Below are 23354 nucleotides of genomic sequence, written 5' to 3'. Positions count from 1 at the left end.
GTTACAGGTGCATGCCTGCAGTCCTAACTACTTGGGAGGCTGAGGCAGGAGAATCTCTTGAACCTGGGAGGTGGAGGTTGCAGTGAGTTGAGATTATGCCATTGCACTCCAGCCTAGGTGACAGCCAGACTCCATCTCAAAAGAAAAAACAAAAAACAAAAAACAGCAGGCACAAAAGATCAGAGGACAAGAATAGCATGTTTGGGGAAAAGTATTTGGGGTAGGTTTAAGTCAAGCGTGGGAGATGTGGCTGGAGGTCAGATTGTGGAAGGAAGGTCTTGTGTGCCAGCTAAGAAATAGAGAACAGAAAAATCTATCCAGCCACATGCCAATTCATTGACTTCTCTGCCCTGCCTCATTAGAATGAGGCAGCATCAGAGACACGGAGAATAAGCACAACACTGTAGAAAATAAGGTGGAAAATGAAGGAAATGAGAGTCAGAGACCACAATTCTATCCCTATTTGTTGAGCCCTGTGATGTACCAGACACTGTTGTCAGTGCTGGGTGGACTGTGAATGCCGGTTCTCAGGGGACTGACAGGATGCTATGTCCACTCAGCAGCGCTCATGGGTATCTCAGAGCCTACTCCATTCTTTGCTATGTCTGAGTAGGGAAGAAAAGAGAAGAAGAAAGAATGAGGGAGTCAGGTAAACAAGGAAAGAGGCATAAAAAGGGAGTCAGGGAAGGGAGTCCTGAGAGAGACACCGTCCACATGGGTTCCTGATGGGCGCTTCCCCTCACAGCAGGCAGCCCAAGCCCAAGCTAAGATTTTTCTTTTTTTTTTCTTTTTTTCTTTCTTTCTTTTTTTTTTTTTTTTTTTTTTTTTTTGAGATGGAGGATCTCAGCTCACTGCAGCCTCTGCCTCCTGGGTTCAAGCGATTCTCCTGCCTCAGCCTCCCGAGTAGCTGGGACTACAGGTGTATGCCACCACGCCCGGCTAATTTTTGTATTTTTAGTAGAGACAGGGTTTTGCCATCTTGAACTCCTGAGCTCAGGAGTTCTGCCCACCTCGGCCTCCCAAAGTGCTGGGATTACAGGCATGAGCCACCTCACGCTGCCTGTTGAAATCCTAACCCCAAGGCAATGGTTATTAGGGGGTCTTTGGGAGGTGATTAGATCTCAAGGGCAGAGCTCTGGTGCAGGGGATTAGTGCCCCTCTAATAGGGGCCTGAGAAAGACCCCTCCACCATGTGAGGTTACAGTGAGAAGATGGCTGTCTATGAGGAAGCAGGCCCTCACTAGACACTGAATCTGCTGCTGCCCTGATGTTGGACTGTCCAATCTCTAGAAATGTGAGAACTAGGCCAGGTGTCATGGTTCACGCCTGTAATCCCAGCACTTTGGGAGGCTGAGGCGGGTGGATTATCTGAGGTCAGGAGTTTGAGACCGGCCTGGCCAACATGGTGAAATCCCATCTCTACTAAAAATACAAAAATTAGCCAGGCATGGTGGCACACCCCTGTAATCCCAGCTACTCGGGAGGCTGAGGCAGGAGAATCGCTTGAACCTGGGAGGTGGAGGCTGCAGTGAGCCCAGATTGTGCCACTACACTCCAGCCTGGGCAAAAGAGTGGACTCCACCTCAAAAAAACAAGCAAACAAAAAAAAGAAATGTGAGGAATAAATGCCTGTTGTTTATAAACCACCCAGGCGATGTTCGTTATAGCAGTCTGAACTGACGAAAGACACACTGTAAAGCCAAGTTGCAATTTATAACTCCAGGCATATGTTGCTATTTACCCAAAAAGATCAGATATTTTAAATTAGGCAGAAAGATAACCCTGGTCTACCTGTGCCAAGTTCCCCATTTCATCCTAAAGCCAAGGCTCTTTGCTGTTTGTTTTGGGTGTTTGAGGAAAGCAGTGAACCCTCTCCTCAGAAGAATGTACATACACACACTACATAACACAGACACACACTTCCACATGCCACACATACACAAACCACACATGCCACACATATGCTAATCACACACCACACACATACTTCACATGACATCATACACACACACTCCACACATCATACACACACACTCCACACATCATACACAAAACACACTCCACACATCATACACACACACTCCACACATCATACACACCACACACACTCCACACATCGTACACAAAACACACTCCACACATCATACACAAAACACACTCCACACATCATACACACCACACACACTCCACACATCGTATACAAAACACACTCCACACATCATACACACCACACACACTCCACACATCATACACACACACTCCACACATACACACACACACTCCACACGTCATACACACACACACTCCACACATCATACACAATACACACTCCACACATCATACACAATACACACTCCACACATCATACACACACACTCCACACATCATGCACAATACACACACACTCCACACATCATACATACCCACTCCACACATCATACACACCACACACTCCACACGTCATACACACATACACACACTCCACACATCATACACACACACACTCCACACATCATACACACCACACACACTCCACACATCATACACAAAACACACTCCACACATCATACACACCACACACACTCCACACATCATACACACACACTCCACACACACACACACTCCACACATCATACACAGTACACACTCCACACATCATACACACCACACACACTCCACACATCATACACACACTCCACACGTCATGCACAATGCACACACACTCCACACATCATACACACACACTCCACACATCATACACACCACACAGACTCCACACATCATACACACACACACACTCCACACATCATACACACACACACTCCACACATCATACACAGTACACACTCCACACATCATACACAAAACACACTCCACACATCATACACACACTCCACACGTCATGCACAATGCACACACACTCCACACATCATACACACACACTCCACACATCATACACACCACACAGACTCCACACATCATACACACACACACACTCCACACATCATACACACACACACTCCACACATCATACACACACTCCACACATTATACACACCATACACACATTCCGTACATCATACGCACCACACACACTCCACACATCATACACACACACTCCACACATCATACACACACACTCCACACATCATACACAATACACACATACTCCACACATCATACACACACACTCCACACATCATACACAATACACACATACTCCACACATCATACACACTGCACACACACTCCACACATCATACACACCACACACACTCCACACATCATACACACCATACACACTCCACACATCATACACACCACACACACTCCACACATCATATACACACACACACACTCCACACATCATACACACCACACACACTCCACACATCATACACACCACACACACTCCACACATCATACACACCACACACACTCCATACATCATACACACATACACACACTCCACACATCATACACACCACAAACACTCCACACATCAGACAACACACTCCACACATCATACACAGTGCACACACAGTCCACACATCATACACACACACTCCACACATCATACACACACACACACTCCACACATCATACATACACACACTCCACACGTCATACACACACACACTCCACACATCATACACATATACACACACTCCACACATCATACACACACTCCATACATTATACACACCACACATACTCCACACATCATACATACACACACACACTCCACACATCATACACACACACACACTCCACACATCATACACACATACACACACTCCACACATCATACACACACTCCATACATTATACACACCACACCTACTCCACACATCATACACACACACTCCACACATCATACACAATACACACATACTCCACACATCATACACACTGCACACACTCCACACATCATGCACACACCACTCCACACATCATACACACACGCACACTCCACACATCATACACACACACGCACTCCACACATCATACACACATACACACACTCCACACATCATACACATACTCCATACATCATACACACACACTCCACACATCATACACACACACTCCACACATCATACACAATACACACACACTCCACACATCATACACACACTCCACACATCATACACATCACACATACTCCACACATCACACACTCACACTCCATACATCACACACACACTTTCCACACATCATACACGCCACACACACTCCACACATCAGACACACACACTCCACACATCATACACACACACTCCACACATCATACACACCACACACACTCCGCACATCACACACACACACTCCACACATCATACACACACACTCCACACATCATACATGCCACACACATATACTATACACCAAACACACCTCATACATCATACACACCACACGCACACCCACTCCACACATACACAGCCCCCACACTCCACACATCATATATATCAGTGGTTCCCCAACATTTTTGGCACCAGGGACTGGTTTCCTGGAAGACAGTTTTTCCACGGACAGGGTGGGAGATGGTTTCAGGATGATTCAAGTACGTTACATTTATTGTGCACTTTATTTGTATTATTATTACACTGTGATATATATAATGAAATAATTATCCAACTCACCATAATGTAGAATTAGTGGGAGCCCTGAGATCCCTTGTTTTCCTGCAACTAGATGGTTCCCACTTGGGGTGCTGGGAGACAGTGACAGATCATCAGGCATTAGATTCTCATGAGAAGCGTGCAACTTGGATTCCTCGCATGCACAGTTCACAATAGGGTTCGTGCTCCTATGAGAATCTAATGCCGTCACTGATCTGACAGGAGGCGGAGCTCAGGCAGTAATGTGAGTGATGGGGATAGGCTGTAAATACAGATGAAGCTTCGCTCAGTCGCCCACTGCTCACCTCCTGTTGTGTGTCCTGGTTCCCAACAGGTACCAGCTGGTGGCCTGAGGGTTAGGGATCCCTAATATGTACCATACGCACATGCTCCATACATACACGCACATACATACCACAGACACACTCCACATATACACACCACACACACACCCCACATATACCCTCTACACACCTCACACATCACATGTACCACATAGACACGCACTCCACACGTACAGCCCCCACACATGCCACACAACCTAGCTCTGGGGCCAGACAGCTTGCCTCGTGGCTTCAACTCTTTCTAGCTGTGTGCATGGGCAAATTCGTTTACTCCTCTGAGCCTCAGGATCCTCATCTGTAGAATGGGGATAATACACCTTTCTATCTCAGTTGGTGTGAACATAAACTTGGCCAATTCGCTGAACACACTTAGCACAGCACTTAGAACCTATTAGCTGTGTTCAGTATCCTGCTAGTCCAGAGCCAGGTGGGGAGGCTGAGATGAGGCTGGTTGGAAAAGCTCCCTGGCTCATTGCTGATGAGTCACGAGCCACTGACCCTCTGCACTAGGCAGGGCTAGGGGGACCTGGCTTCCTGCCTCACCATGCAGATGCCCTGCTCTCACCTCTGCCGTCATCTTGGCTATAAGCCCTGCGGAGATGGCCCCACTGAGCACGTTCCGCCGCAGGCCGGGATTCCTGGGGTCCTTGAGGTTGCTTATGCGGCTGCGCACGCGGTTCCGGTACTTCATGTCTGTGCTCTTGAGCTCTTGGTAGATATGTGACACAGTCAAGGGCCGGCCAGCCATTCATGGAGGGGCACAGAAGGGTGCAGGCCTGGCCCTGATGCCTGAGAGCTCCAGAACCCTTTCTTCCTCTCCTTGGACTTCTACAGGAGTTGGGCCCCTCTTTTGTGACCTCTGACTCTCCAAGTGGGGATGTCTCTTGGGCATTTGTGGTCAGCCAAGTAGCAGAGAAAGAAAATAGCTTCTGGGGTAAGATCAGATCATAGCAAGCACTATAGTGTCAGGGACACCAGGACCCTGGGTTTGTCTGAGCCTCTTGTGTGACCTCAGGTGAGTCACACAACCTCTACACGCCTGAGTTTCCTTATTTATAAAATACAAGGATTCTGTGAGCTAAGCCACGTGATGCACTAGTGTGGTGTCTGGGATATATCAAATGCTCAACATGTATGGGCTGCTAAGATGATGACAAGGATGCGGATAACTTCTAGTTTGGAAGGGCCCCTGGAGGTTGTGAGTCCAGCTGTCAGAGGAAAAGATTAAGAGCCACATGTTTAAGGCTCTACGAAGTATTGCAAAAAAGAAACCACTGAGCTTTGTTTAATCTGGTGTTCCCAGTGAATTTGATTACAGAGTCCCCTTCCCCTCTGTCCTTTCCCCTACAAGACCTGTTACCATCCCATGGAACCCACGCTGGGAATTGCTGGTCAGAGTTACTTCTCCCATTAACAGATGAGGCAGCTGGGGCTTAGAAAGGGTGTAGGACCTTGCTCAAGGCCACCGGGCAAATTCCCGGCAGAGACAGGGCTGGAAGCCAGACCCCTCCTGACGGTAACTCTCTCCACTCACCCGGCAGGAAGTCATCCCTGGCCACCAACCACAGAGTTTCTGTCCAAACACTGCATCCTAGGCAGGCTTCCGAGCCTCCCACTCCCTCCACCCTCTGGAGGAGCTTGGGGAACACAGCCTCATTTTCTTGGTCTCCTGAGCCAAAGAAGATCAGGAAGACAAAGCTGTTGCTGGGAAAAGCCATATACAATAAAGAGACTGCGGAGAATGTGGAAAAATGAAAACAGATGACTTGCTAGAAGTGGTGGGAGGGGAGGTGGTATTCTTTCTTTTTTCTGTTATTGTTTTAATGTTGTTTGTACAATAAAAGTGTGAAAAGCAAAGAATATGCCACAATGCATGTGAAAGCCAAAAAATGTGTTTTAAAATGTACCACTTGGGATTCCTGGGGTGTATTGATATGTGGAGCCAGCAGGGCTGGCGATACTTTCACCAGCCTCTTTCTGACTCCGTCTCCATGTCCCAAGGCCACAGAGGGGATGAGGCGGAGAGCAGACTGGGGGCACCGGCCCCTCAGAGGAACTTTTGGCTGCATTGTTAGCACAGGGCCACTCCAAAGAGGACAGATTTATTTTAGGACATAGAGCAGTCAAGCCCCCAAATGTACCCTCCCCCTGACCTCCAGCTGGCTAAGAACAAAGAGCTAAAGTGTTTGATGCAGCTTTGATTTCCTCTCCTTTAGAAGAGGGACATTCAGGCTGGGGGTGGTGGCTCACGCCTGTAATCCCAGCATTTTACGAGGCTGAGGAGGGAGGATCACCTGAGGTCAGGAGTTCAAGACCAGCCTGGCCAACATGGTGAAACCCCATGTCTACAAAAAATACAACAAAATTAGCCAGGTGTGGTGGCGGGCACCTGTAATCCCAGCTACTTGGGAGGCTGAGGCAGCAGAATCACTTGAACCCAGAAGGCAGAGGTTGCAGTGAGCTGAGATCATGCCACTGCACTCCAGCCTGGGCAACAGAGCAAGATTCCATCTCAAAAAAAAAAAAAAAAAGGAACTTTCAGTGGATGGAGGAAAGGCTGGGAGTGGAACTTTGTACTGGACCATCTGCTGTTGTTTCAAACTGGACTTAAAGGTGGAAAGGACCTGCTTGGAGGGATGACTGTTCAGGAGAAAATGAAGATGAAACTCATGATAGTTCTGATACCTTGTGTTCTGCCTTCCAGAATTAACAGGAAATGATGAAAATGTACTTTTTGAGGTGTTGAATGGCTCCAGACTTGTTGAGGTATTGCTGATTAATCATTAAATGAGAGTAGAGAGAAACCACCAGAAAATAAGTTGGAGGGAATTAGGGTAGGCCACAGGAAGGAGATGGAAACGCAAATTTGTCGTCTGCAGATTGGCCCCTGGCTCTCCTCAACAGACCCTGCTGAACTCCACAGATAGAACCCAGGAGCCCTCAAAAGGGTCGCTCACACCTCGGTGTGACACTTAGACTTCCTGTCCCCTGACTGTCTCCCCGCTCCAATACCATGCAAACCTTTGTCTCTAGTAAAAGAAGCTCCATGTTTTCATTCAGTGGGGGCCAAGTGGGGTGGGATTTTTTTTCTCCCAAGCCAAACACCTTTTGGTGCAACAGATCTATGAATACATCCCAGTGGTGGTCACCTCTCCTGTCTACACAAGGCCCCTTTCAGGTGAGAAGTTGGGGAGCAGGGGGCACATGGAAAGGATTCAATACATGAAATCCAAAGACAAAGTCTCCAGTCCCGCTTTAACAGTTCTGAGCCTCAGACTCCTCATCTGTAAAATGGGAACAGTCCCTGCCTCACAGAGAATGCTGTGAGAGCTAACAGAGGTAGGAAGTGTCAATTGGCCATTGCAGTGCTTGATATATATTTGGGAGTAAAAAAACGGAGGGCAGGGCACTGGGTGTGATGGCTCACACCTGTAATCCCAGCACTTTGGGATGCAAAGGTGGGTGGTGCATCACCTGAGGTCAGGAGTTCAAGACCAGCCTGACCAACATCGTGAAACCCCATCCCTACTAAAAGTACAAAATTAACCAGGTGTGATGGTGCATGCCTGTAATTCCAGCTACTTGAGAGGCTGAGGCAGGAGAATCGCTTGAACCCAGAAGTTGTAGGTTGCAGTGAGGCGAGATTGCGCCATTGCACTCCAGCCTGGGCAACAGGAGTGAAACTCCGTCTCAAAAAAAAAAAAAAAAAAAAAAAAAAAGGGAGCTGTTAACATCAGAGAATGGGAGAAGGGAAAAGGCTGAGCATGGGAAATGCTGACTTCTCAATCTAGTCTGTTCCTGGAAGTAACGACTTGGCCAACTGAGGCACGCTATTACACAGCCTAGCTGGCACAGCCGCTGAGCCTCCAGGTTCCAGGGTCACACTTTCTGGGTTCAGATCCCATCTCTGCTACTACTGTTAGCTGTATGGGCTTTGGGAAATGATTTGACCTCTCTGAGTCTCAGTGACTTCACCCATGAAACTGGATAAATCAGGGAACTTACTGTGGGGTTGTTATCAACACTGAATGAGGTACTGCTCATTTTCAAGTTTTGCTGGCAGGTGTAAAATAATAATGAATGTTAGATAGAATTAAGAACTCTGGTTCAGGGGCAGAGCAGGGGCTGTTCCCAGAGCCCTTCCTCTCCTTCCTCACTCTCCCAGCTCGCTTGCACCTTGGATGGGTGCTGCTAGACGGTGCAGACACCCACAGCCCCGGCACAGTTCAAGGATATGATCTTCGATTTCTGATGCCATCTTGTCACAGTTGACTCCATAGTCCTTGTAATCATCTAAAAGAGATTCGAGAAATACAGGTATCAGCCAGACACAACGTAGGCAGTGAAGCCTGCTTGTACCTGGGACTAGAGTGTTCCTGTACCATCCCTTGGGGTGCTGAGAAAGACTGAATTTCATCTGCCCTCAGTGAGATTGGGAAAAGGGACTCCTTCCCTCCCTCATCCCTAGCCCAGGCTCTCTCACCGTCCGCCTTCAGGGCTGCTGACAGCATCTCCACACACTTGTCCCGGACAGAGTCCCCTGTGAGATAGCAGGGGGCCAGGAGACACATGGAAGAGGCAAACGTGGGGGTCAAGGGGCTGCTAGGTGTTTTGGGGCTCTCCGCTTTTGATTTGCTGCTGTTTGATCTGAGGATGACAATCAGTAACAGACATTTGACATTAAGAGAGTAAAGCATTTATTGAGCAGCATTCTAGATGTCTTGATGGATGATCTCCTATAATCCTCATAACAACCTCATGAGGTAGGTACTATTTTAGGCACTTGACATGGATCATCTCATTTAATCCTCGTGACAACCCCATGAGGTTGATACTATTCTCATCCCCATTTGAGAGATGCATTTTAAAGTGCATGGTAGAGAAAGATGTATCTAAAGGTGCACTTGTCTCAGATAACACATCGACGAACCAGTAGAAACAGAATTCAAACCCAGGCAGTCGGCTCTTAACCAGCCACTGTGCGTTACTCATTATAGAACAGTGTAACACCACCAATAATTATATGCAATTGATTAGGCACTGTGCTAGCTGCTCTCTATCTATGCTCTCCTAAATGTATGAACTGTTTATTCACTCATTCACTAAATATTTATTACAAACCTATTCTCCAGGCGCTTGCCAAGAACAAAGGATAATGCAGATAAGTCAGCAAAGCTCCTTCCCTTAAGGGGCTTACAGTCTAGTGAATAGTGACTATCTACCACCATTTAAAAGGGCTGGCTTTGCTAGATGCCAGAACTGTGCCAGGCACTTTAAAAGAATTTTCCAATTTAATCTTCATAGCAGTCCCAGGAGGTATACTCTCATCATCTCTATTTTAAGACGAGGAAATAAACCCAGAGAGGTACACCACTGAGATTTGCCTAAGGCTATATACCACCAGGATTTGAATCCACATCTGTCTAATTCCAACATCTATGCTCTTTTTATTAATTTATTTTATTTTTTGAGACAGGGTCTCTCTCTCTCTCTGTCACCCAGGCTGGAGTGCAGTGGTGCAGTCATGGCTCACTACAGCCTTGACCTCCTGGGCTCAGGCAATCCTCCCACCTTAGCCTCCAAGGAGCTGGGACCACAGGAGCACGCCATCATGCCTGGCTAATTTTTACCTTTTTTTGCAGAGATGGGATCTCACCATGTTTCCCAGGCTGATCTAAAACTCCTGGACTCAAGCAATCCATCTGCCTTGGCCTCCCAAAGTGCTGGGATTACAGGTGTGAGCCACCACACCCAGCCAACACCTATGCTATAATCTGTGATGTACTATCTAAGAATTATCTCATTCAGGTTTTGTTTTTATATATATATATATATATATCCATATGTGCACAGACATTTAGAAGGCTAACTATGTGGCTCAAGCTGTCATAACAAAATATCAGACTGGGAGGCTTCACTAGCAGAAATTTATTTCTCATGGTTCTGGAGGCTGGGAAGCCCAAGATCAAGTTGCTGGCCAATTTGCTTTCTCATGAGGGCTCTCTCTTTGCTTGTGAATGGCAGTGTTCTCATTGTATTCACATGGTGTCTTTTCTCGTAGGGACACTAATCCTATTGGATCAGGGCTCCACCCTTATGACCTCATTTAACCTTAATGAAGGCCCTATCCCCAAATACAGTCACAATGGGGTTTGGGATTTCAACATATGAATTTTAGGGGGTCACAAACATTCAGCCCATAATACCATGTTAATAGCAATTATCTCTCTGAGGTGGAATGATAGGAGATTTTCATTTTCTTCATTTGCTTATGCCTATTTGCTAAATCTTCTATACAGAATATATCTACTTTTGCGATGTGAGAAACCTTTTTTTTTTTTTTTTTTTTTGAGAGGGTGTCTCACTCTGTCATCCAGGCTGCCAGGCTGGAGTGCAGTGGCACAATCTTGGCTCACTGTAACCTCCACCTCCCGGATTCAAGTGATTCTCCTGCCTCAGCCTCCCTAGTAGCTGGGATTACAGGCATGCACCACCACGCCCAGCTAATTTTTGTATTTTTAGTAGAGATGGGGTTTTGCCATGTTGGCCAGGCTGGTCTTGAACCCCTGACTTCAGGTGATCCACCTGCCTTGGCCTCCCAAAGTGTTGGGATTACAGGCATGAGCTACTGTGCCCGGCCAAAAAATGCATTCTTGGCAGAAATGCATGGAAGTGTAGAAGGCCAAGGTTTGCATGGGCAATGTCAAAGGGCTCAATGCAGCTGGAGCGTGAGGGTGAGGGAGCTTGTAAGAAGGAGAGGGAGTTGGAGAGAAAGGATCTAACCAGACTCTGGGGTTTGTTAAGGATGGTAAAACAAAAGCCACCATTTACCACTGGTCTGCTGTTTATTCTTTTTGGTAACCCTAAAAGTCACAAATTACTGGGCCCATTTTACAGATGATGGAATGGAGCCTGGAAGAAGTGAAGTGTGTCAATCATAGCTCACTGCAATCTCGAACTCCTGGGCTCAAACAATCCTCCTGCCTCAGCCTCCCAAGTAGCTAGGACTGACTACAGGCAGATGCCGCCACACCAGGCTTTTTTTTTTTTTTTTTTTTTTTTTGTAGAAATGGGGGTCTCAATATGTTGCTCAGGCTGGACTCAAACTCCTGGCCTCAAGTGATCCATTCGCCTTGGCCTCCCAGTGTGCTGAGATTACAGGCATGAGCCACTGTGCCTGGCATGACTTTGTGATAGTTGCACAACTCCCTCCCTCCCAAGATGTTTTTGCACTATTCTTTAGGGTAGGAGCCAGGAAGTCAGGAAGTCTCTGTCTTCATTCCTCTGCTCTTCTCACCTCCTTTTTCAATAACCCATCAGAATCTGCCAGCCAGCCCCTATATCTCTGCTGAGAAAAAAGTGGACTCATCAGAGTTGAAAAAATTAAGGTCCCCTCCTGGAGTGAAATTAAGACCCACTCGAGGGTCTTACCAAACTGAGCCCTTGTGGAAGCGCCCAGAGAGCTGCTGCATTTCCTCACTCCAGGAGGCACCATTTACATTAGTAGCTTGGTACCTCCTGTAATTATACAGTGCACAGCCTGGGCAGCTGCGCCAGGCAGCCTTGGGGCCTGGATCCACAGCTGCTTCTCATGTTCACTTTCAGGCTGTGGACATGCTACTTCCTTTCAGGAAGAAGAGGATTCTGGACTTCTGACAAAGTCTCTCAGGCCCAGGGAGTTGTGTCTGAGAGTGAGGCTGACTGAGTAGCCCAGGCTTCTCAGGATCAACAACCTGGAGTTACCAGAGAATACCATCCAACATCCTGCTGGGCACAGCTCAGTGTGGACTCTGCTGGTGACCTCCCTGTCCCCCACCTCTTGCTGTTTGGCCTGACCTTGGATCTCCTCTTTCACCCCAGACCCCTGGACCTTTGGGATTTTTGCATTCTCTAGAGACTTGAGGTTCCTCAAAAGTGCCTCCGTGCATACTGGTGAGGTGGGCCGGGGATGGTAAACTCTGTTCTTGTAAGGTTTACATTTTGAATTTCTAAAAATTTTGTCCAAAGGGATTCATTTCCTAGTTTTTATTTATTTTTAATGCAGTTTGAAACTTACTGTCCTAGATTAATCTAGCCTTAATTCTACCCGACCCTGCCTGACAACTGGGTTGCCTGGCAGCATGGTGGAGGGACAGGGAAGCTGAGATCCAAGCAGATTTCTCCTGGAGTCAGATTGCAGCAGGAGGTTTGGGTGAGGAAAGGCTGGACAGGGCGTGAACTCGCGGGGCTGTTGGCATCCAAAACGGATGTTCCTGCCCCCAAGCCTGATCCTGGTCACAGGGTTCCCACCTGAACAGTCACAATAGCCCCAAAACTGGTTTCCCTGTGTCCTCTTCCCCCACTATAATCCATTTGCCAAAGAGCCGCCAGAGGGACTTTTCAAAAATTCACAGCGGATCAAGTCACTCCCCTGCTTCTAACCCTCCAACACAGGGGTTCCCACCCCCTGGGGCCACGGACTGGTACCAGTCTGTGGCCTGTTAGGAACCGGGCCACACATCAGGAAGTGGGCCCTGTTGTGAACTGCGCATGTGAGGGATCTAGGTTGCACGCTCCTTACAAGAATCTAATGCCTGATGATCAGAGGTGGAACAGTTTCGTCTTGAAACCATCCCCTACAAGCCCTGGTCCATGGAAAAACCGTCTTCTATGAAACCAGTCCCTGGTGCCAAAAAGGTTGGGGACTGGTGGTGTAACAGCTTCCAATTATTTTTAGCATAAAGTAAAACTCCTGGCCAGGTGCAGTGGCTCATGCCTAAAGTCCCAGCACTTTGGCAGATCGAGGTGGGAGGATCACTTTGGTCAGGAGTTCGAGACCAGCCTGGCCAACATGGCGAAACACTGTCTGTACTAAACATATAAAAATTAGCTGGGTATGGTGGCGCACGCCTGTAATCCCAGCTACTCAAAAGGCTGAGGCACAAGAATCGCTTGAACCCGGGAGGTGGAGGCTGTAGTGAGCCAAGATCATGCCATTGCACATCAGCCTGAGCGACCGAGTGAGACTGTGTTTCCAAAAAAACAAACAAAAACAAAACCAAAAGCTCACCACAGCCTCCCAGCCCCTGCACGTCCTGCCCCTACCCACTTTCTGATGTAATCTCATGCCATGCTCTCCGCATGGTTTACGGAAGGCCTCCACAGCACTGCTTCTTTCTGTTCCTTAAACATACCCATCCCTCCCACTGCCGGGCCTTTGCACAGGCTGGTCTTCCTTCCCGGAATGCTCTTCCTCCTCCAGGTCTCAGCTCGCATGAGGGAGGCCTTCCCTCACCACCTCAGCTGAGGCTGATGGTCCCCGCCCTGTAATTCTCTAGCACATCACCTGATTTCTCGCTTTTACAGCACTTATCCAAGTGTATGATTAGCTTGTTTATGTGTTTATAAACATCGTCTGCCTCCATCTCCAGATTACAGGCTCCAGAGTATTGGGACCCTGTCACGGGTTCACCACTGCATTCCAGCTCCTGTAACAGTGCTCTAGGTGGACACTTGATACATCATTGCTAAATGGATGGATGAATGAATAAATGAATGAATACATGATGAATTGAGGAATTGACCACAGAGAGATGAAAGGCACACCCAGAGGGTCCCCCAGGGCTGAAATGTGGAAAGAGGAAGGTCCTCTTTGGAAGGACAGTGGCCCCACTCTCTGGGCCTAAGAGAGGGATCTCTCTCTCTGGGAGTACGAGAGGGATCTCTCTCAAAGCCAGCCTCTGTCAACTCCCAGGACCCAGGCAACGCCATCTCCTGCAGCTGGGATGGTGCCTCGCTGACCTGTGTGTGCCATTGCACATTCTCAACAGCTATGACTCACCACAGGAAAACTGTCAGGGGAGCCTGCAGCATGCTGCTTTGAAGGAGCCCCAACGAATGACAGTAATAATGGTGGTCGTTTTTGAAACGACTGCACTGAGTTGGTTTACTTTTTAAGAACCTAGGCTCTGGAGCCAAACTCCCAGGTTCACGGCCTGATACCAACACTTTGTAGCTATGTGACCTTGGGTGAGTTCCTTAACCCCTAGGTGCCTCAGTTTTTTTCACACGTAAAATCGGAATAACAATAGTACCCATCTTATGGGGCAGATGAAAGCAACTAAGTGACAAAGTATTAGGCAGTTTACATAGATAACCAGGTTTCATATGAGTATTATTACAAAGTATTATGTACTTATTGAGCATTTACATGGTTTGGGAACAGTGCTGGGTATTTCATTACCTCATTTAATCCTCACAATGACCTTGAAAGGGGTTCATAATTGTCTCCATTTTACAGACCAGTAGACTGAAGCTCAGAGAGCTGAACTGAATTATCCATCCAAGTTATCCATCCAACTAGCAAAGGGTATAGTCAGACCACGAACCTGTCTGTCGCCCTTCCAAATTCTTTTCAACACATCAACTGTGTCTTTAAAAGAGAGGTTTCCAGAGTCCTCCTACCTGAGCAAGACTAGGCTGTTTGGAGCATTTCTTCCCACCTTCCTGGCAGGGCACACCCACTCCTGGTCCCGCCTCCCCGGTTAGGAGCTGGCTGGCTGGCTGGAATTCGTGTCTGGGCAGCATTTCAGGCAGCCACACTCATTTTGCTTTCAATGCACACGCCTGGGAACTGAGCCAAACTGCAGAGAGGGCATCATCGGCCGGGGTGGGAGGTTGGATTTATCAACAGCTTCCTTCTGCTCCCCGGATGTGCCCGCACCGCACCAGTCCTTAGAAAATCCTCCTGCCCCAGGTCTGAGTAGAGGCATCTGGAGGCCGGGCCCGCTGCTTCTGTGCGCCACCTCGAGGGCATTTCAGTTACTGCATCAGCGAGCATGCTCTGCAAATGGCAAATCATTCTGATAGCCAGGTAAAAGGACAACTGAGAACAGTCAACTTTCTCCCCTGTCACCATGGTATCCTTCGTGGTCTGCTTCCTGGTACTCCAGCTACAGTTCCCAGAGCATCGTGCTCACTCCCACTTCCACACCTTTGCGTGTGCCATTTCTTTCTGCTTGAAATGACTCTCCTGACTCGCCTCCCAAACTCCTCCTATTAGACTTTCCATTCTCAGCTCAAATACTTTCTCTTCCACGAAGCCTCCTTTGACTTTTATAGTCATATTGAGACATGCTTCCTATGTTCCCACGGTGTTTTATACCTACCCCTTTCTAAAAACATGCATTTTGGTGTCTGCCTCTGCACTCATGGTTAGCCCTAAGAAGGGAGAGGTGATGAGTTTCAACCTTTGCCTGGCATTACAGGTCAAAAATGGGTGAGCTACAAATATGTTTTGTCTCCCTATTGTGTCTTAGAAAAATGTGAATATGTTGCTGATATTGAAAATTGGGAGTTTTGGCCAGGCGCGGTGGCTCACACCTGTAATCCCAGCACTTCGGGTGGTTGAGGCAGGAGGATTTCTTGAGCCCAGGAGTTCGAGACCAGCCTGGGCAACAAAGTGAGATTCTGTCTCTACAAAAGAAAAAATTTGTAAAGTTAGCTGGGTGTGGTGGCGTGCACCTGTGGTCCTAGCTACACGGGAGGCTGGAGCAGGAGGATTGCTTGAGCCCAGGAGGTTGAGGCTGCAGTGAGCCCTGCTTATACCACTGCACTCCAGCCTGGGTGAGATCCTGTCTCAAAAAAGGTGGTGTTGGGGAGTTCCATATGAAAATCTAGGTGTCTGGCTTTTCTTTAAAAAATTGGAAGACATGGCACCCTGGACCTGCATTTCCCCAAAGCAACAATCAGCTGCGGTGGGGTAGTGGCTGCCCCCTTCAGACAGGCACATACTTTCTAGTTTGCCATGATCTCCACTAGTCACCCCGTGTATGCATGTGCTCTTGATCCCCAGAGAATGTTGAATTTGCAAGGAAGTGCTCAATAGATGTGCTTGCCAAATCAATGAATGGATGAAAGAACGGAAGAGAAAAATGAAATAGAGAAGTAAATCATGCAGGAAACAGTCTGGGTAGGAGACAAATTAATGAGATTTGCTGCCTGGCACGGTGGCTCACACCTGTAATACCAGCACTTTGGGGGGCCGAAGAGGGTGGATCACAAGGTCAAGAGATCGAGACCATCCTGGCCAACATGGTAAAACCCTGTCTCTACTAAAAATACAAAAAATTAGCTGGGCATGGTGGCACATGCCTGTAGTCCCAGCTACTTTGGAGGCTGAGGCAGGAGAATCACTTGAATCCGGGAGATGGAAGTTGCACTGAGCCGAGATCGTGCCACTGCACTCCAGCCTGGCAACAGAGCGAGACTCCATCTCAAAAAAAAAAAAAATTAATGAGACTTCCTTGTGTCCCTTTTGGTTTCCTACCCTCAGTACTGAACCAGCAGGAAATGGCACAGCTTCTGGAAGGACAAACAGATTCTGTTTGACTGATCTTCAGAGAAAGAATGCATTAGGGGAGGGAGCCAGGAGATTTCAAGACCATGAAGGCAAAGTCAGGAGAGGAGTCTGGAGGCTCAAATCCTTACATGAATGTCGAGTGTTTTGATTACAGCATCAAACCCAGAATGTCATTAGTGACCAGTGTTTCATCTGGGGATAGGATGACCCTTCATTATCCAGGAAAGTCCTTCACTCTCCGGGACACTTGGCATCTCTGGTTCCTGCCACAAAATGTCAGGAGTATCCCCCTCCTTCTCACCTTACCCCTACTTTGGCCCAAGTCATAGTGACAACCAAAAACGCCTCCACACATTTCTAAATGACCCCTGCTGAGATCCACTGGTCTAGAACCAGGATGACACTGGAACCACCATTTCTAGGCCTGACCCACATCAGACATTGCTAATTGACTACAGAACTTTTTCTACAGCCTCAGACTCCCTCTCCAATCAGCACTCCAGATAGCTTCCATGCATCAGCTGGAGCTGGCTGCCATGTTGGAGGTGTGCAATACAGCCTAGGCCCGTTGAATCTTCATAAAACCTTAAACAACCTAATTTTTGTGTCTCTAATTTTCTTTCCAATGGCAATCTTACTGATACCTTAGGCTTAAAATAATTCTGCAGCTCCCACACCTACTCTCCCAGAGGCCAACACCCTTATCATCCCACCAAGGTGCCCCAAAACCCAATGTGGCCCATGGACCCTAATCGTTCTCCTTGATCTGCTGCTTGGCCACTTCCTAGCCTGGCCTGCTCTCCTTGGCCCTGTTTCTCCTGCTCTGACCTCTGACCACTCTCTTGGACCACACTTCACACCCACTCCTTTATCCACAATCTTTCCTTGGTGCCCTCATCCAGGTTCTTCAGATGTCAGTTACACACTAATGACTCTACAATTTTTGTTTTGTTTTGTTGTGTTTTGTTTTGTTTTGAGATGGAGTCTCGTTCCGTCCCCCAGACTGGAGTGCAATGGCGCAATCTCAGCTCATTGCAACCTCCGCCTCCCGGGTTCAAGTGATTCTTTTGCCTCAGCCTCCTGCCACCACGCCCACTAACTGTTGTATTTTTAGTACAGATGGGGTTTTGCCATGTTGGCCAGGCTGGTCTCGAACTCCTGGCTTCAAGTGATCTGCCCGCCTCGGCCTCCTAAAGTGCTGGGATTACAGGCATGAGCCACCGCACCTGGCCTTGACTCTGCAATTTATATTTCCAGCTGAGACTTTCTTCCTGAGTTGTAGCCTCATATAATCCAACTGCATATTTGACTTCTCCAACTGAATGACTAACACACGCCTCAAATCCAACACATCGAGACCTGAACTCTGGATTTTCCACCCCAAGCCTGATTTGCATAAGCACAGTCTTCCCCATGCCAATTCATGGCAACTCCATCCTTGCAGATGCTCAAGTGAAAAATCTTGGACTCATCCCTGACTCCTCTGTTTCTCTCATTCCCCACATCCAATCTGTCAGGAAGTTCTGTCAGCTTTCCTGTCAAGATATATCCGGAAACCACCCCTTCACCCCACTTCCACCATTACCTCCCTGATCCAAGCCACCAGGATATCTTGCCTGAATTACCGCAACAGCCTCCTGGCTGGTGTTGCTGTTCCTTCATTCCCGGCACAGCAGCCAGAGCCATCCTGATAAATTTGGTGACATCATTCCCGCCCTCAGTACCCTCCAATAGCTCCGCTTTACTCATTCCCCCAACCCTCCCCTTCGCTTAAACTGCTCCAGCCCTCAGCCACTTCACTGTTCCTTGACTCTGCCAGGCACACCCCCACCTCAGGGCACTTGGCTTGGAATGACCCCAGTATCTGCTTGGCTAAATCCCTCTTTCAAGCTTTTGCCTAACGATTACTTCCTCGATGGGGACTTTTCTGACAACTCCATGAATATCCTTCCCCGATCCTCTTCCCTCTCCTCTTTTGATTTCCACAGGACTTGTCACCTTCTAAACTTTACCTGTCTCCCCCTACTTAGAATAAAGGCCCCCATCACTGCAGGGATTTTTGTCTCTTTTGTGCATGTCTGTATCCCTGGCACCTAGGATAGCTCTTGACACATGATAGGCCCTCAATAAATATTTGATGACTAAATGACTTGATGATTTATGCTACTTTTGGGTAGACATCCTAGCCAGTTCAGCCCAAATCCAGAGAGAGCCCATTCCAGGTATAGGCTTTCTTTCTTTTTCTTTCTTTTCTTTTCTTTTTTGTTTTGTTTTGTTTTGTTTGTTTTGTTTTTGAGATGGGGTCTCACTCTGTTGCCCAGGTTGGATTGCAGTGGCGCGATCTCGGTTCACTGCAACCTCTGCCTCCTGGGTTCAAGCGATTCTCCTGCCTCAGCCTCCCGAGTAGCTGGGATTACAGGTGCCCACCACCATGCCTGGCTAATTTTTGTATTTTTAGTAGAGGCGGGGTTTTGCCATGCTGGCCAGGCTGGTCTCAAACTCCTGACCTCAAGTGATCCGCCTGCCTCGGCCTTCCAAAGTGCTGGGATTACAGGCATGAGCCACTGTGCCCAGCCTAGGTATCGGCTTTCAAGACCTCTGTCCCCACTGGGTTCAATCGGACCTTGAGACTGGTCCCCTGACAGTGATGGGGCAACAGCAACCAGTCAGCCACCCCAGGGAAGGAGCCACACCCCTGATTCAGGGGCACACTTGCTAAATGGATGGATGAATGAGTAAATGAATGAATACATGATGAATTGAAGAATTGACCACAGAGAGATCAAAGGCACATCCAGAGGGTCCCCCAGGGCTGAAATGTGGAAAGACTGTGTAGGTCTTAGAATACGGGGGCAACATAATGTAGGAGGTTTCTTCCTTCCCTCCTTTCCTCTGCCTTGGGCTTCCTCCATAAAAACAGAGAAGGGGACACAGGCTGAATAGGACACTGGGATGGAGAAAGCTGTGGTTTCCTTTACCTTTCCACCGATGGTCTTTTTGGAGAGGAGGAGGCAGAAGACTTGGAGTCCACAGAGTCTCTCCTGAAAGAAGAAAATTGGCAATGAGACTGCTTTGTAGACTAGCATCAGTACTGACAGGAAGGTGGGGAGAAAGCATCCTGGGAAAAGGCCAGCTGGCTTGAGGCTAAGGAAGCCCACCCGGGCCACAGCTACTTGGGAGAGGGAGCTCCAGGCGGTGCCGGCTGGTCATGACCTTCACCTACCCTCCATCAAGTGAACCAATACAAGGGAAGGAAGTCGATATCTGCCAAGGGCCTAACACATGCCATGTATGTGACATGGGTTGTGTTGCTCATTATTTACAACTATTCTCAGCAGGTCCCTGTCCTCCTGGCTGTCAGGCAGGCCTTAGCTAACTGGAGTCCACAGAGACTGGATTCCTGGAGTTGTCTGTACTCATCTGGAACCAGAGAAACAGAGAGATCAGCTTCAGCCTCCCCGGCAGGCACTTTAGGAGGAGGAGAGGAGAAACACATGGGCCTTGGGGATAGAAGAGCTGAGTTAAAATAGCAATCAAAAAAGCAGGAGACAAAATTAGATGCGGACTGTGCCTAAAGTCACGCAAGAAAACCAATGCATAGGAGGAAAAGCAGATCTAAAGAAAATATACTCAAATGTTAACCACTGTTACAGCTAGGGTGATGGGATTAAAGGTGATCTTTTCCCAATTTTTCCAAAATGCATTCAGCTACATTATTTTTATGATATATAATATAGTTATTCCTTTTACTGGTTTTAAAAAATCAATCTGTTTGTTAATTGCAAACCCCACTCCCCATCTCACTTACCCTGCCTTCCTTTTAATTCCATAGCACGTGTCACCTTCTAGCATACTACATAATTGACTTTTTTTCTTTGAGACAGAGTCTCACTCTGTCACCCAGGCTGGAGTGCAGTGGTGCTATCTTGGCGGCTCACTGCGACCTCCACCTCCTGGGTTCAAGTGATTCTCCTGCCTCAGCCTCCTGGGTAGCTGGGACTACAGGCGTGTGCCACCATGCCTAGCTAATTTTTATATTCTTAGTAGAGAGGGGGTTTCACCATGTTGGCCAGGCTGGTCTCAAACTCCTGACATCAGGTGATCTGCCCACCTCGGCCTCCCAAAGTGTTGGGATTACAGGTGTGAGCCACTGCGTCTGGCCAATTTACTTATTTATATTTAATTATATTTATTGTCCGACACCCCATGCAAATTCCACAAGAGCAGCATTTGGTGGGTTTTGGTCACTGTGGTGAACATTGTCTGTGCTCAGCCCAGTTTCCCTTGGGTGCTCACTCTCTCAGTGCCTCTGGACCCAAGAGCTGCCTCCTGCAAGCTCCCCAGGGCCTCTGTCTGAGGGAGTTCTTCCCCACAGCTAGGCTGGCTGCAAGTGCTGGTCACTAATTAATGACCCCAGGAACAGCCCTCCACCAGACACATGGGAGAGGGGAAGAGAGGTCCTCATTCACATGCCCCTGCACTCCCACAACAGGCCCTGGGAGTTCTTCCGTGGGGCTTCTCCCTAGTGCACCTTGGGGATAGACAATGCAAGCAGGAACCATAAGCTGGAATTCCTACAGTGGGAGAGGGGAGAGAAGACACGAGACTCTACCCTGGAGAACCACTTTCTGACTCTTCCTCATTGCTTTTCTTTTTAGAATAAATCAGAAATACTCCGCAGTTATTGCAAATGACTGTTATGAAAACTGTTCAGGAACATAAAAAAATGCTTAGAATACAATAGCAAGATAAATAAAAAGGTGACATATTAGTCGATACTAGAGCTAGAGCATCAGGAAAAGTCTAAAGATTAGACCGTAAGAAAATAGAAACCAGCTGGGCGCAGTGGCTCACACCTGTAATCCCAGCACTTTGGGAGGCCAAAGTGGGCAGATCACTTGAGTCAGGAGTTCAAAACCAGCCTGGCCAACATGGTGAAACCCCATCTCTACTAAAAATACAAAAATTAGCCGGGCATGGTGGCGTGCACGTGTAATCCCAGCTACTCGGAGGCTGAGGCAGAGGAATCACTTGAACCTGGGAGATGGTGGTTCCAGTGAGCTGAGATTGTGCCACTGCACTCCAGCCTAGGCAACAGAGGGAGACTCCATCTCAAAAGAAAAGAAAAGAAAAGAAAAGAAAAGAAAGAAAATAGAAACCATGTTTCAAAGACCTGTATTACAGGTACTTCATCAGTTTGTAAGGCATGAGTCCAAAAGAGCTAGCAGTTTGGTTCTTGAAAGATCCCTGAATTGTATGCAGTTACTTGGACAAGTGGGTTAGGACCTTATCATGAGACAGATGGAAGGAAATACTCCAGCACAATATTTTCTCTAGCAACAAATGAGATGTGGTGATCAGGGGACAGGAAAGTGTACCAAATGGGTGATGTCTGTCAAGATGACATGGCACAGAATATCAGCATTCTAGCCAGGCCCTGGAGATGTGGCACATCAGTGAAAAAGGGGTCTGGAATTTATGTTTATTTTTATTTATTTATTTTGAGATGGAGTCTCAATCTGTCACCCAGGCTGGAGTGCAGGGGCACCATCTTGGCTCACTGCAACCTCCATCCCCTGGGTTCAAGAGATTCCCATGCCTCAGCCTCCCGAGTAGCTGGGATTACAGGCACGCGCCACCATTCCCGGCTAATTTTTTGTATTTTTAGTAGAGATGGGGTTTTGCCATGTTGGCCAGGCTGGTCTCGAACTTCTGACCTCAAGTGATCTGCCTGCCTTGGCCTCCCAAAGTGCTGGGATTACAGGCATGAGTCACTGCGCCCAGCCAGGGGTCTCGAATTTATGCAGAAGAAAAAGTAGACTATGGTGAATACATGGATAAAAATAATGGGAGGCGACAAGCAACAACAATCATAGTGAGGCAGAAATTTAAAAATAAATATGCATTCATTCACTCCAAGAAAAGTAACAGGCAAGGCAAGGGTTAAAAAGAAAAGAACAGGTTTTCCTCTGCCTAGCAAGCTCACTTCAAGGACAGTTATAAGATAATGCTGTTTGGGAAACCAAGGCCAAAGGAATGGGCTCC

At 47.8% G+C, this 23354-nt stretch overlaps 1 protein-coding gene across 5 annotated transcripts in view; it reads right to left on the bottom strand.

Moving 5' to 3' along the window:
* The window catches only part of TCEA3 (transcription elongation factor A3), a 45792-nt gene that overhangs the window by 8996 nt on the left and 13442 nt on the right, over window positions 1-23354 (bottom strand). For 4 of the 5 annotated variants that reach the window (XM_063594066.1, XM_055096594.2, XM_063594073.1 and 1 more), the window contains exons 5-8: window positions 20288-20350; window positions 9453-9616; window positions 9207-9262; window positions 5535-5690 (exon numbers count right to left, since the gene is read on the bottom strand). In XM_063594066.1, coding sequence (XP_063450136.1) covers window positions 5535-5690; window positions 9207-9262; window positions 9453-9616; window positions 20288-20350 — 439 coding nt within the window. The remainder of the gene's footprint in view (window positions 1-5534; window positions 5691-9206; window positions 9263-9452; window positions 9617-20287; window positions 20351-23354) is intronic. The other variant, XM_063594069.1, reaches the window with a different exon arrangement.

Source organism: Pan paniscus, chromosome 1, assembly GCF_029289425.2.
Source record: "Pan paniscus chromosome 1, NHGRI_mPanPan1-v2.0_pri, whole genome shotgun sequence".
Lineage (NCBI taxonomy): Eukaryota > Metazoa > Chordata > Mammalia > Primates > Hominidae > Pan > Pan paniscus.
The sequence above is the reverse complement of the archived record's forward strand: the minus strand, read 5'-3'. Positions and strand labels throughout refer to the sequence as shown.